Raw genomic sequence first — 14,458 nt, forward strand, 5'->3', positions numbered from 1 at the left:
ATATGCTTAAAGAGTTGGTATTTGTAAGTACTGCATTTTGTTAAAATTCCACACAAAAGCTTGTTCTGAAATGTAAAAATAAATCAGTTATATGGTATGTGGATGAAGTATGTTCTGTTTCAGTATTCCTGACTAGCAAACTACAAAAACAATTCAACAAGTTTATTTCTGGCAGTCTTTGGAAACTGGCATGTTTTTCTAAAGTTGTTTTTCCAAGTCTGTTTTCCCACTATTCCCACAGGGAATAGAGTAATAAGGGAAAATATGTATGGCCCTCCAAATGGCTTCAATTTTACTATCTCCATGAAGCCATGCTTACTGCTGATGTGGCAATTTGTGCATATTGCCCATTATGCCCTGCACTGTGATTTATTGACTTTAACTGGGTTGGTTTGTTTGTTTGTTTGCTTTCAACAGGTTGTCTCCTGGTTCTGATGTCTATGTCACAGTTTCATCCATTGCCTTAGCAAGATCACAGCAGTGTCGCAACTCCCCCAGCAACCTATTGTCCTCGAGTGAGACTGGCTCTGGTGGGGGAACCTACAAACAAAAATCTATGCCAGAAGGGTAGGCACCAGGTTTTTTTTTTTTTTTAGGTGCTGTTTGGTTGAGGTTTCCCTCTTCCATTTGGTGGCTAGAGTTATAAAATATATATGAGCTGTGCTTACTCTGCTGGTTTACAAACTATTCTTTACATGCAGTTTCTAGAACAGTTTTTCTTTCCTTGCCTCGCTTTTGAAAAAAAAGTGAGGTTGAAGAGTCCTCTCATTTTTCTCTCTCTGACAATACTCAGGCTAACATCTGCAGAGACCTTGAAGTATTTGAGTCTTCATTAAATACATCGGTTTCATGTTGCAGACTTCTTCACTTCACCTCACAGCTTCCGCTTCTTAAATGGTATCAATAATGCACAATACTCAGACTGAATTCTTAGGCTTTTGACTTTGCAGCCTGCACTGCTTTTGCAAGCAAGAAAGTGATACATTCATCTAAGATTTGTATAGTTTAGACATAAGGATATCAAGTCACTTATAGGGACTGTTCAAAATATCATTTATTTCACATATTAAAAGCTTCTCTGATTTCTGCCTGTCTCCTCCAACTTTATTGAAATCATGAAACTCCTTGGAATGACCCACTATTCACATTTGGGGAAAACTCATGGAGGAAGAAATTAAATATGTATCCTTTTCAGAGAACACTGAAAAGAAAAAATGAAGTAAACATTTTTAAGTAGGGAAAGAAAAATAATTGGCAACAATATAACTATGTGCCTAAGAATATCCCTTACAGAGACGAGGAAGGGAGAAAAACGGCTTAATAGTTCACACTGTGAAGCTTCTCTCTGGAGTCTCCTTAGGTAGTTTGACAGTCAGTGTGTAATCTTCTCCATGTTGGTGCTTATAAAGTTGAAATCTCTGCTCCTGTATTACAAAAATGGCAGTAGTGATGTAAATTCCATTGTCTGAAACTACCTAGCTAGACACTAGTATAACACCCTGTCCTATGCATGTTAGGGAAGTCTGCAGACAGGAGCCTCTGTCCTGTGCAGCATGGAAGCATGGAGCTTAGCAAGGTGTCAAGTGCTTTCTCTTGCTCAGAGCTCCCGAGGTGCCTTTGAGGTGGTCTTGGTCCAGCACAGATTAGGAAGTTTGCAGGAAAGATACCTTCCGCTGTAAATGTTAAGTGCTGTGTGCCTTCCCCTGTTGCAGAGCAGGTTCCCTCCTGCACACCAACACAAAGGCCCAGATTCAGAAAAGCATCCCTATTCAGGACAGATTAAGTACTGTTCTGAATAAGGATTGATTTATGCATGTGCCTAAGTGTTGTCCCAAATCATCCCAAAGTGCACAGGAGTCCTTCCTTAGCCCATTTCACTGTACAAGTTAGTCATGCACACACCTATAGTGGATCCTTCCTTCTTTGCTGAGCATTTTACAAGTTCAGAAAACAAAACCACACTTGCATACTAAATTCACTGTTTTAAAAGATTAATAATTCTGTCAAATCAAACCAGTTATTCCAGTTCATTGGAATACTGAAAGGCACAATGATAACGAGAAGTGGCACTGATCCTCAAAACAGGCGATTTCTTTGGCAAATTTACCTTTAAGGGCATGTTGACGTGGCTGTAGAAACTTTAGAAAAACTAGCAAGATTTTTTTTTTTATGATGGGAAAAATACCATGCCGCTCTGTCTCCTCCCCATTGTTTTCATGCTCGTAAATGGCTGAACCATACTTGCTAAAGCTGTCCAAAAATTCACCTCTCGGTATAAAGACAAACCGTGACAAATTTCAGCCTGAAAGATGAAAGTTTCAGAATACGAGTAATTGAAAATAGAGAGTAGGATGGAAACTTTATCCAGCAATTTTTATTGTAACAGTAACTGGTGATCCTACTATATTATTGGTCCTGATCATTCACCCATTAAAAACAATGGCAAAAGCCTCATTCTTCACTTCAGCAGTATCCAGATGGGGCTTGCTGCATATATTATAGATATGTTCCATGTGCACTTCTGTTTGTATTGTATGGTTTTTATGTATATGTATGAATGTTAATAGAATGTAAAAAAGGAGTATAAAACAATGAATGAATGTTTTTCTTTTTCTGGCTGTATGAAATAAACTATTTTCCTGTGTTCCTTTGGGAAATAAAGATGCATTTCTGCTGTTTTCATGAGGCCTGTAACAACTTTTATAATGTAAATGGCATAAAAGATACCACTACAACCAGCACTAATTATTTCCTAGTTTAATTAGTAAGTTTTAAATGGCCTAGTTAATAAAAATAAAGAAAGAAACAAGTTTCTTGCATCTTAATTAGTAGGGGAATTATTAGACCTCATCGAGATTAACCAACAGTATTTTCATGGATCTCTGATGTCCTCTTTGATAAAAATACACCATAAAGTAAGCAAAGTATATTACATTGCACTTGATGATGAATATTGATATCAAGGATGTTAATTAGGAGAACATTATGTGAAGAATAAAATACTGATGCTGCACAATTTGATAAATGAATGTTTAGATCTTGACCTTCTCTTTTAAATACTAATTTCTAATTACTCCTTTTTTATATTTGGTAGTATGGACAGATGTTACCAATGTTTCAATAGTCACTTAGCTAATGTTTAGGGAAGTGAGCAGTTTGTTAAAAAAAATATAAAACTCTAATGTAGTTTGTTAATATAGTAATACTAGTTTGAAAGTCTTTCACAATGTTTTTAATTTAGACAGTTCCCATTATCTCTTGGATTACGAGGTTAAATTCTGTATATCCCTTAAAGTTTATGGGATGTTGAAGGGAAGGGAAGGAAATTATAGGACAGAGTGGAGACCTCCACACAGCATGACCTTGCACCTCTGGTGCGTGTGAGGTCATCCTGTGCGGAGGATGCCATTTTGCATGCAAGTGTACAGTTGCATGCCTCACTAAATATATGATGGCACGCCACTGGTTGGCAGGTTTCCATTTCAGTATTAGGTCACCTGGGAGGCCTATGTTTGGCAGGGCGGGATGTGTTTATTTTCATTTCAACTGTTACGTTAAGTAGTTGGAACTGGGGAAATTCCATGATGTGAACTATTGTGAAGTGTACAAACCTTATCTGCTGTTGCTGTTCATCTGTTTTAATGGTGGTTTTGTGTGGTTTTGTTTTTATTTTTTTATTTTAAATTCTGGATATGTTCATGAAATCCTTCAAGTAATGGTCTAACCCTGAGTAGAAGATCTGAATCTAATATTTAAAGTGCAGTATTAAAATCATACAGCATGTTACATTTATAGATATTGATGGATAAAGGAGGATCCTGTGTATTCCACAATTGTTTAGCAGTGGAATTTGCCAGAATCCATCCTTTGCCTGTGTTTCAGAATCTAGGCTTTCATTTAAATAAAAAAGGGTTTTAGTTCTCTTGGTTGCTAATAGAACCCTACAAATATGTGCGGAGTGTAAAATGATTACCTTGTGTCTCCTTGAATCTGCAGACAACCTGAAACGATAGTTCGGAGATGGGAGTTGCTCCAGTACCTCTCAGAACAGTATCCCTTTATTCATTTCGAAATATAATACAAATTTCAATGTCAAATTAACTGTTTCACAGCTGATCATTTTAACATCCCATTAATGGATTCATCACACAAACTTTAACTATCTTCCACACCTCACATCTTTCCAGATGCCAAAAGCCCCAACTGTCCACTCTTAACTGCCAAAATCATTTGCTTCTGTGTTAGTTATGCATTTTCAGTACATTATCCTGCAGCATATTTGAAAATGAAAAATTTTGGGGCAGCATGAAAAAAATTTAATGTCATCTTAAATAAGATGGGGGAGATACTATGACTATTTTTCGTTTTCATTTATAATTAAATGAAACTTCAATTTTTGTGTGTGATTTTTCCTGAAGTTGTTACAGAATCTCCAATCTGCTCCACTGGAGTATCTTTGAATACGTAGGGTCTTGCCCCAGAATTTAGGTCAAGGTTGCTATGGTCCTTGACTACAATTGAATTTAAGTGGGAAACATAGTCACCTGTCTCTGTTCATTTTTAAGATCTCTTTACTCCTCTCCTCGCTATCTACTTTCCTTGCAGCTACTATGCAGATTAGTACCACATCCTGAATGCCTGGCCTTTTGTTAATGACCTCTTGTTTCTGTACCACCTTGATATGCTTTTGAGTTGTTTTTTGCTGTGGATTTCTGCTTGTCAGATACTTGCTTATTGAGCAGACATATACAAATATCACACCACAATTTGAATACATTGTATTCAGTGTCTTAATGAATTTGATTGACAGATCTCATCATGATATGACTTTCAATCAGGCCTGTGCTCTTTAGTCAGTCACAGTATGTCAACACTCCAGTAAAACACCTGCAACTGGCCTGTCTCAGCTGACTCGGGCTCAGGGGGCTTAGGCTGCAGAGCTATAAAATTGCAGTGTGGCTATTCCAACTTGGGCTGGAGCCTGGGCTCTGGGAATCTGCAGCCTGAGTCCAAACATCTACAGTCCAGTTTTATAGCTTTTCAGCCTGCACCCCACGAGTCTGAGCCAGCTGACATAGGCCAGCTGTGGGTGTTTATTGCAGTGTAGACATACCCTTAGGCACTTTTGAAAATCCCACCCAAAAATGTGTGTGTAAATTAAGGAAAAACAATGGCTTCAGATATTCATCTGTCTCAGCCAAAGCTGATCCATCATCTCAAAGCCACAAGTTTAAAACTAACCCAAATCAGTCATTCACCATAAATTGCCAGGTAATGGCTATGCCATGGCCCATGTGGAATGCATTGGTGCTTTCAATCTAGTTATTAATGGACAAATGCCCACATCCCAGAAATCACTACTACTGTTGACACATAGTGATATGATGGTCACCTCAGCAGATAAGCCAAGGATATAATAGTCTATGAAGTCTGTAAAACCTCACAGCCCACTTTAATGGCAGTGTAGGGAAATTCATGCGGTCACTCCCCATGTTGTATTTGTGTGGCTAGATAGCACTTCATGGTCTAGGACTGCTGATTCAGCACCTTTAAAATACTTAATTTTTCAAAAGAGTCTAAGTGAGTTGGGGCCACAGTTCCACTGGTTTTCAGTAAAACTTGTAATCTTTAAATCACACCTTTATTGAATGAAATCAGCCTTTAAAAAGTTCTGCTTTGATATGAAATTGGTGCTTCAATAAAAAAGAATTCTAATTCGGCCTTTGGAGGTTTCATTAGCCCATCGGGCTTCCTCATGACTGGTCATGTGACAAACCAGTCATGTGTTGGACCAACTTCTGTTGGTGGAAGGTACAAGCTTTCAAGCTGCACAGAGATCTTCCTCAGCTCTGTGTACCTTCTACCAATAGAACTTGGTGCAGTAAAAGCTATTGCCTCCCCAACCTTGTCTCTCTCATATCCTGGGACCAACATGACTACAGCAACACTGAAAACCAATCATTGTTAAACAACGGATTGCCCCCCCTAATTTTTCACTCATTTTTGGCTGAAGAATTAAAAATCTCATGTTGATGCCTATTGGTATGGGAAATTGCAAAAAACAAATTCAATTATGATATAAACATTCAACTTTTTCCCAGGTGCCACTTGTTTGTGACAAATAGTTCTCTCATAACCAGTGCTTAATTTGTAATGAAAAAGGTGCTGGGGCTCAAGCAATTTTTTTACATTCATAACTGATGCAGCAAGCCCAGAGGTGCCGGGGCTATAAACTGCCAAGCCTAGAGGTGCCAGGGCTTAGCCTTGGCAAGACCTGGCACAAAGTAAGCACTGCTCAAAACTCAATGCTAGTCAACTGAAGAAGGTAAACCTACTGTTTACATTAGTAAAAACAACTAACACTTTTTGAACCTTCCAGAATACATCTTGCAACAAAATAATTTAGCATATTTTAAGAACAGAAAAAGTTCATCTGATTTAGCATGCTGACTGGTGATTTAGTACACAGTTAGGACCCATTTTTGGTTAAATAATTTTTTTAACTGAAACCAGCAGTTCTTGAACAGAGGTGCTCAGTAAATTAATGGTTTAATATATATACTGTGTATTTTATAAATAAGAGGTGGTAAGTGACCCCCAACAACTGAAAGGAAAAGTATTATAAATCCCACAAGCAGCTATGTTTCTGGATTTCTGGGTCAAGTTACTTGATATCATAACCGTTTTTCTGTAAGTGCTATTCTTCTACATGGGATTTAAGCATAATTAAAACTGTTGTCTACCTTTGTTTTGGGGACACTACAACAGGTTCGGAATGAGTCGTAGATCCCCTGCCTCCATTGACAGGCAGAACACGCAGACAGATACTGGTAGCAGCGGCAAATCCACCCCAAGCTGGCAGAGAAGTGAGGATAGTATTGCTGACCAGATGGGTAGGTAATTAAGTTCTGCAGTAAGCAAATGGTGTTAACCACAAGGTGACTTTGGTAATATATTTCTCCATGCAGTGGGAGAAGCTTCTAAACCACTGTATTTTCTCTTTGTGAATGTTACTCTCATTGATTAGAATGAATTATTAGATTTTAGATATACTTCTGTCTGTGTCTTTGAGACCTCTGAGTATCACCTGAGGAAGAACTGAAGTTATTCTGAGGCTAAACTTTCCATAATTCTCCCACTCTCTGGAACACCCTGTCCTTAAGAAGTGGTTGGATAGACATGGTTATTAGTTTGTCTTGTTGTTGAAGGCTTGTTTGACCTCACCTATTCTCCCCAGTGGTTTGGCTTAGTTTAATTTTCGCTTAGTTTATCTTAAGTGTTTGTAATGTTCCCTTTCAAATGGTGCTATATAAATGCAAATTGACTGATCATTGAAGCTATAAAAATCCCATGTGCAAAATGGAAAAAATGCAATTTAAGTTTAAATAGTGAAATAAATCTTTAGCTTGATTAGAATTGCCTTCCACCAGTGTATACATTTTCTTTGCATTTTGCAATTAAGTTGTCAGCTGAAGAAATATATTAACTACATAAAACAGCTGGGTACTGAAGATTTGCATTGTTAAGCCCTCATTTGGAGTATCAGTACATAGACCTTTTCCTTCTTTATATATCGCTATTGTGCACTAAGGTGACATCTTGACACCAGTTGATACCAATGAGAGTCTGACACTGATACAAGTTTTGCCCTACAATAGCCAACCAGTTGCATTGTTGCAATATGACTAGTTTGGTCAAGGTTGCTATTTTTTTAAATTCCTCTGTTATAGGTTAGTAGGAGTTCAGGACATTTTAGGACCAAGGAATTGAAGCTATTCTTGGAAGTCCATATCTTTCCCAATCTTGTCTGCACATCAGACCTTCTTACTGCATTGTAGTTCACTATTATTCCTATATAAATGTGCTAGTCTTGAACACAGAATAAAGGATCCAGTGAATGCAGCAGGCATTTGGGAAGTGCAATGTGATTCTCAGGTTCTGAACACATACTTTGTTCGAGTAACTTCAGAGCCTCAGTGAGCTGTGCCTTATTACTGAAGACATCTGTCATCCCCTCCTCCTTTCTCCTTTTAACATGGAAAACCTGTGATTATACTCATCTGTTGTTCTCATTTTGACAGAATGATTTTCAATTGCATATGTTTTCATATTGTTGTGATGGTAACCACACATGTAAAACTGATCTCTTGTTCAGCATTACTTCTGCAGCTTCTCCGCTGTGTATTGGTGCTGGCATTGGATAGAGCTGCCAGCAAGTTCTGCTGTGGAATGTTAGATACTACAGTATTGGCTTAAAGAAAGTGAAAGGAGCTGTAAAAATTGTGTTTCTGGTGGGAAAGGTGGTTCCAAGATTCATCAAAAGCAAACCAAGAGGATACAGGGCTATTTCTCAGTATCTCTCTTGAGTAGTGTCCTGCATTCAGACAGTTCTGACTGTAAGCTGCCTCTCTGTCTAGAAGCTGTAATGGCAGTTCTGATGAGTCTATGTAGCAGTTTGGTTCACCACAAAATAAGTAGAATTCTTTAGCTTTAAGAAGGCAATATTAGGGTTTGTAAATAGGTAGGACATAAGGCATGGTAGATTCACACAAAGCTGTTTCTGCCTCACCCTAGACTTTAAAGAATTTTTGTCCATTGCACCTAATCACCATTTTGTCACTTTTACCAGAAGAGGACTCATTAGGGCTAGAATGATAATAATGCTCTAGATAAAGGTTGAGAGAGTAGCTATATTGAGGAAGTTTGGATAGCTCTCATCTGTACTTTGCCCAGTTTCAACTGGTTGACCAAGCTTGCAAACGCCTTATGCTACACTTGATGCAATTACTGTTTGTCTGTGGGTAGGAAGGTAACATGATAACTTCTGAATGCTGCATTCAATCAATTCCAAATTTTCAGGGAATGTTCTAGCCATCAGTAACCAAAACACTATTGATTTGGGGAAAAATTAGTGGTGGCAGAGTTTGGGGACCATGGTATGTGGGGAAGAGGGAAAACAGCCCCTGGCATGGGGGGAAGGTGGGAATGAGGGACAGGTAGGGCCTTTGGCATAGGAGGAAGGGGGAATGATGAGCATGGAAGGAAGTGGGAATGGGGATGCAACCTAGTATGGGGGAAGGGTAAATGGGGAGCAGACAGACTCGCCTTCAGGGAGAAGAGATGAAGGGAATGGGGGCAAACACAGAGCCACTGCCATGGGGAAGAATAGGGGACCCTGAAATGGAGGAAGGGGGGCACACAGAACTCCTGGTGGAAGAAAAGGTTGAAAGAACCTAGTGTGGGGGAAGGAGGAGACACAGCTGTGCGGGAAGGGCAGTACACAGAGCCCTTGGAATGGGGTAAGTGGGAAATGGGGAGCGCACACAGCCGTGGGGAAAATGGAGGCTGTGGGGGAAGTGGGAACGGGGTGCACACGAGTTGCCAGCATGGTGGGGGAAAATTGGGAACCTTGGTATGGGAGGAGAGATAATGGTGGGGGTCACACAGAACCGTTGGCAGCAGGGGAGAATGGGTGACATTTCAAGGGAATCCCTGAGACAGTGCGGGATAGGAGGGTGGAATGTAGGGAGCTCGTGAGGAGGGATTCAAGGAGCCCCTGGGAAGTGCGATAAACTCAGCCTAGATTCATAGATACTAAGGTCAGAAGGGACCATTATGATCATCTAGTCTGACCTCCTGCACAACGCAGGCCACAGAATTTCACCCACCCACTCCTGCGAAAAACCTCTCACCTATGTCTGAGCTATTGAAGTCCTCAAATCATGGTTTAAAGACTTCAAGGAGCAGAGAATCCTCCAGCAAGTGACCCGTGCCCCATGCTACAGAGGAAAGCGAAAAACCTCCTGGGCCTCTTCCAATCTGCCCTGGAGGAAAATTCCTTCCTGACCCCAAATATGGCCTACAAAAACTATGAAGTGTGTGACCCTCTAGTACTCTAAGTTCCTTGGTTTTTGTAAGCACAAATTTCTCTTAAATGTTGCATTTTAAGAATGCAGAGTATTCAGTATCTCTAGAAGGTCCATGTGAAGAACTGTCACCAAGACCCATCCACTTTTAGCTCTTTGAAAGCAAATATATACTGCTGGGGAACTTTCCATGCAAGACCTCTATATTCTATAGCGACCTCTCAGAAAAGAATTAACTACTTTTTTTTATTCAAACACCTCCTTATCCACTTACCTTAAATTGATATAAGGCACACTTAAACCAAGTACGAGTGTCCGCACAAGGTGATTGCCCACATTTAATTAATTCCATTTCTAAATTGTTTTAGTTAAATTGGTACAACTTTCTCATGTAGACAAGGCCAAATATATGCTGTTCCTTCACATCATTGCAGAACTGTATTCCACTCAAGAGTGTATGCGCCCAATGCACTGAAGCCAGAAATTTTGCTTACCAGTCCCTGTTGGGGCAGCACTTGCGCCCTGTGGCCCTCATAGCCTCTTCCATGCCTATATCAGGGTGACGCTATTCTGACCCCCCTCAGTTCCTTCTCACTGCCTGTGGCTTGAGTTGGAGCTTGCCATGTGGATTTTACCTGTCAGTTTCTGACAACAACAGTGTGATTGTCTGTAAATTGTTAATTAGCAGTACCCTTGTAATCAGTTTAGGAATTAGTTCTGTTTATAGTGTTATATGGTGGTATGCCCTCACCAGGATTTAAGCTCCATCCTTTTTGTGGGGTGGCATTTCCAAATAACAATCCCCATACATGTTGTTTGTTGTGTTTTAGGAGAGAGAGACAATAAAGAGTGCTCCATTTGCTATTCCTTTAAGAAAAGCACTCAAGTTGCCTTGGACTTGTGTTTAAAACAGCACCTCCTGGAACAAGCCATGAAGCCAGATTTAGCCCTGGGGCCCTCTGCAGATCACCAGGGCCATCAGTCTTCAGAGCTGGTGTGGACCCTGGATAGGCCACCAGATTCAGACTCTTCTCAGAGAAAAAGGGATCAGTCCCCTTCATCTGCTCCCCTGAGGAAGAGAACTCATAAAACTAATCAGAGCCACTCCCAGGCTCAAAGAGACTCTTCCTCCTCTTCGAAGAGGAATGTGGCATACTGCCATGTCTCAGTGAAGAGGGCTTCTTGGCTGCAGAACTCAGGCATTGCTGTGTACATAAAAAAGAGCATAGAAGACATACCATTTGATGGACAGTCTTTGTTTTCTGAAAAGACACATGAGAAGTTACATTTTTTTAAGAATTCCAGGCTATGTTATGGTTTCTCTCAGGGTATCCTCAAGCTGAAGTTGTACCATGCCAAATTGATTCTTATTGCACCAGGTTGGCCAAGACAGTGTTCATTCTTTGACCTAAGTCTGTCTGTTCAAACTCCCAGATCTCGTGTTTATCTTCCCAACCTAGTGACTCAACACCCTGGCCAGGTTGCACATCTGGCACTGAGCAGTGTTGCACTTCACAGCGTGGATGGCTAGGTGAGAATTAAGATCAATGTTCAGAAGCAGTTAGGAGAGTTCTAATCATCTACTAGTACTACCTGTTTGGCCAAGTGAAAACATTTTTCGGTTTTGTCAATAAGAGAATGTTAACTTGTGTTCAGGAGATTTGGATTACTTATTACATTTGAAGTCCTCGGATCTGGCTCTTATCTTGTTGAGGGGACACTTGGCAATGATCTTGGCGTTCCATCCTCCAATCCAAGGGAGATCAGTTTTCTCAAACTTCATGGTAGTGAGATTTCTGAAAGGCACTGTCCACCTGTTTCCACATGTAAAGGAAACAGTCCCATTGTGGGACCTCTGTACTGTACTGGCCGCCCTCATGGGTCCTCCATTTGGGTTATTGGCATCATGCTTCTTGTCTCTATATCTTCTGCAAAAAGAGTAAGCAAACTGCAAGCCCTTACGGCATGGCCTCTATATACACAGTACTTCAGAGACAAAGTGTCCTTGAGGCCACATCCAAAGTTTTTGTCCAAAATAGTTTTGCAGTTTCACCTTAACCATGCTATTTACTTACCTGTATTCTTTCCTAATACACACTCGAATGCAGATGAACAGCAGCTTCATACGTTAGATATGAGATAGTGCCTGACATTCTGTCTGGAAAGAATTGAATCATTTTATTCATTACCACCTCAGCTCTTTGTCTCTTGTGTGGATCAGATGAAAGGTCGGCCAGTATCTGTGCAGACGATTTCTAGATTGATAACTTCCTGCATTACCATAGCTTATGGAGTAGCTCAGACCATACCCCTACAGTCTTTACGGGATCATTCAAGAAGGGCTCAAGCCTCGTCGATTGCATTTTTCAGTGATATTTCAATCTTGGACATTTGCAGAGCTGCTGCATGGTTTTCTGTACATTCTTTTGCCAAACCTTATGTTATTACCACAGCATCTAGGTCAGATGGGAAAGGAAGTCAGTTGGGAAGGCAGTTCTGCAGTCATTGTTTAAGAAGACTCCAAGCCCTATCTCCTACCAGTATTGTTTGAGAATCATCGCAGTGGAATACGTGTCTGCAACCAGTTGGGGAAAAAAATGGTTACTTACCTGTACTATAACTTGTTCTTCAAGATGTGGGTGCAGATACGTATTCCATGACCCATCCTTTGTCCTAGTCTTGGATTCTGGTGCAAAGGAACTGAGGGTGGTTGGGGCAGTGCTGCCCTTATTTAGCTATGGGAGGGGCTATGAGGACCAGAGGGCATGAACATTGCCCTGATGGGTACTACTAAGCAAAGTTCTCTTGCTTTGATGGGCTGGGCACAGGTGCACCTGAGTGGAATACACATATGCACCCACATCTTGAAAAACAAGTTACGCTACAGGTCAGTAACCGGATTTTCATGGAGTACAGTCAAAACCATTGAGTGGCATGGAAATAGTATGCCAGATGATATTGCTATTTAGGACTAGACAATAGATTCTTTTAAAAATATCTGTTTGTTTTCGATGGTTTGATGAGAAATACTTGGGGTACTTCTATAAGATATGGTTGAAGTTCAAAGGGGAAATAAATGTGTATAGTTAAGTGATCACTGTAACTTGTCTGTTCTGCCTTGCTGACAGTACAACTAAACAGGGATGGACCTCAAGCTTTCTAATTTATTCTCCTCTGGCCATGTGAACAAAGAGACATTCATTTTTACGATATGCCAGCACCTGGTTTAATATCCTGGCCCCATCCTCTTGGACACTTGAGGCACAGTCCTCACCTGATGTAAATATTCATGGCTCCATTGACTTCAGTGGAGCTGTACTGATTTACTACAGGTGTGGATTTGGCACTTGTTTTACAAGCGGTTTGTACACCATACATTCTGTATTTTGAAATAAATTTATGACTGACTGTCCAAAGGTTTTGGTTAATGACAGCAGTGGGGAAAATCAAACTGTAACATCAGATTTCAAGTTTTCTTAATTTGCCTCACATGCCCCTACAGTGCATATACTGTGTAAGTGTAATGTTGCTTGCTGTGTTGCAGAACCCACATGCCATCTCCCAGCTGTATCAAAAGTACTGCCATCCTTCAGAGACAGCCCCAGTGGAAGACTGATGAGGCAGGATCCTGTCGTTCACTTGTCTCCAAATAAGCAGGGTCATGTAAGTTAACTTATTAAAAATTATTTTTAAATGTTTGACTCTGTTTCTGCCCAAAAGGTCTGGGTGCCGTTCAAAGGCAAAGTATCTTTCAAAAACATAGTTATAAAATCAGCAAAAAACCATACTTCTCTGTTAGAATATAGAGGAGTCAGCAAAGCAGATCAGCTGCCTTTTCAGTATTCCAGAAGCTAAGCACGGCTTTAATAGCAAATTTCTTAGCAGAAACATTTTACTGCCAATTGAACAGTAGGTTTTTGGTCTGGTGCCTGGTGATAAGTGGAGTATTTGTGGGAACTCTGATTATTCCCAAAGGAAGTATCCTTTGTAAATCCCCATAGCTAGTCCCAGGCCACAGATGCAAGACTTGGGCAGTTTATCAAAAATGCTTCATATGGCAGTGTTTAGAAGCTTGGCGCAGCAGTCAATACACATACATTGAAATATAAATATAAATAGCATTTCTCTTGCCTCTACACTTGTTTTTGTTTTCATTTTTCTTTCTTTATCTAGTCTCTCTCATTTATTTCCTTTAAATGTGATCATAACTTTTTCCTTAGTTGGAAAGGTTCTTCCATAATAGCTGCTGGAGTCCTGCCTGAAGGAGTTTTTCTTACCTTTATATACATGTTCAATCGCTGAATAGAAAACTACATCCTTCTGACCCTGTAGAACTGGGTAGGAACACCCTTTGGAGCTTGTCATACATACATCTGTTTGTGAAGCATGCAGCATTCCCAGTAATTCATTTCAGTGTTTATTTGCAAAGGAGATTGCTGCTGAGGAAGCAGTGAGCTTCCTAGTAAAGGGGGATCTGAGTAGCCAGAGATGCCCATTCTGTCCTTTCTCAAACTTTTGGGTAAGTAATCAGATTATTAAAATAACACATGCTTCAGTTGTGGATTGATGGATTCTCGTGTTCTAACCACCTT

The 14,458-nt window shown here is 40.2% G+C and overlaps 1 protein-coding gene across 3 annotated transcripts in view; it reads left to right on the forward strand.

Annotated features, from left to right (window-relative positions):
- Window positions 1-14,458, forward strand: part of SIPA1L1 (signal induced proliferation associated 1 like 1) — a 161,934-nt gene that overhangs the window by 125,197 nt on the left and 22,279 nt on the right. For 2 of the 3 annotated variants that reach the window (XM_074955583.1, XM_074955584.1), the window contains 4 exons: window positions 418-567; window positions 3,997-4,050; window positions 6,769-6,893; window positions 13,411-13,529. In XM_074955583.1, coding sequence (XP_074811684.1) covers window positions 418-567; window positions 3,997-4,050; window positions 6,769-6,893; window positions 13,411-13,529 — 448 coding nt within the window. The remainder of the gene's footprint in view (window positions 1-417; window positions 568-3,996; window positions 4,051-6,768; window positions 6,894-13,410; window positions 13,530-14,458) is intronic. The other variant, XM_074955585.1, reaches the window with a different exon arrangement.

This window comes from Natator depressus, chromosome 6, assembly GCF_965152275.1.
Source record: "Natator depressus isolate rNatDep1 chromosome 6, rNatDep2.hap1, whole genome shotgun sequence".
Classification (NCBI taxonomy): domain Eukaryota; kingdom Metazoa; phylum Chordata; order Testudines; family Cheloniidae; genus Natator; species Natator depressus.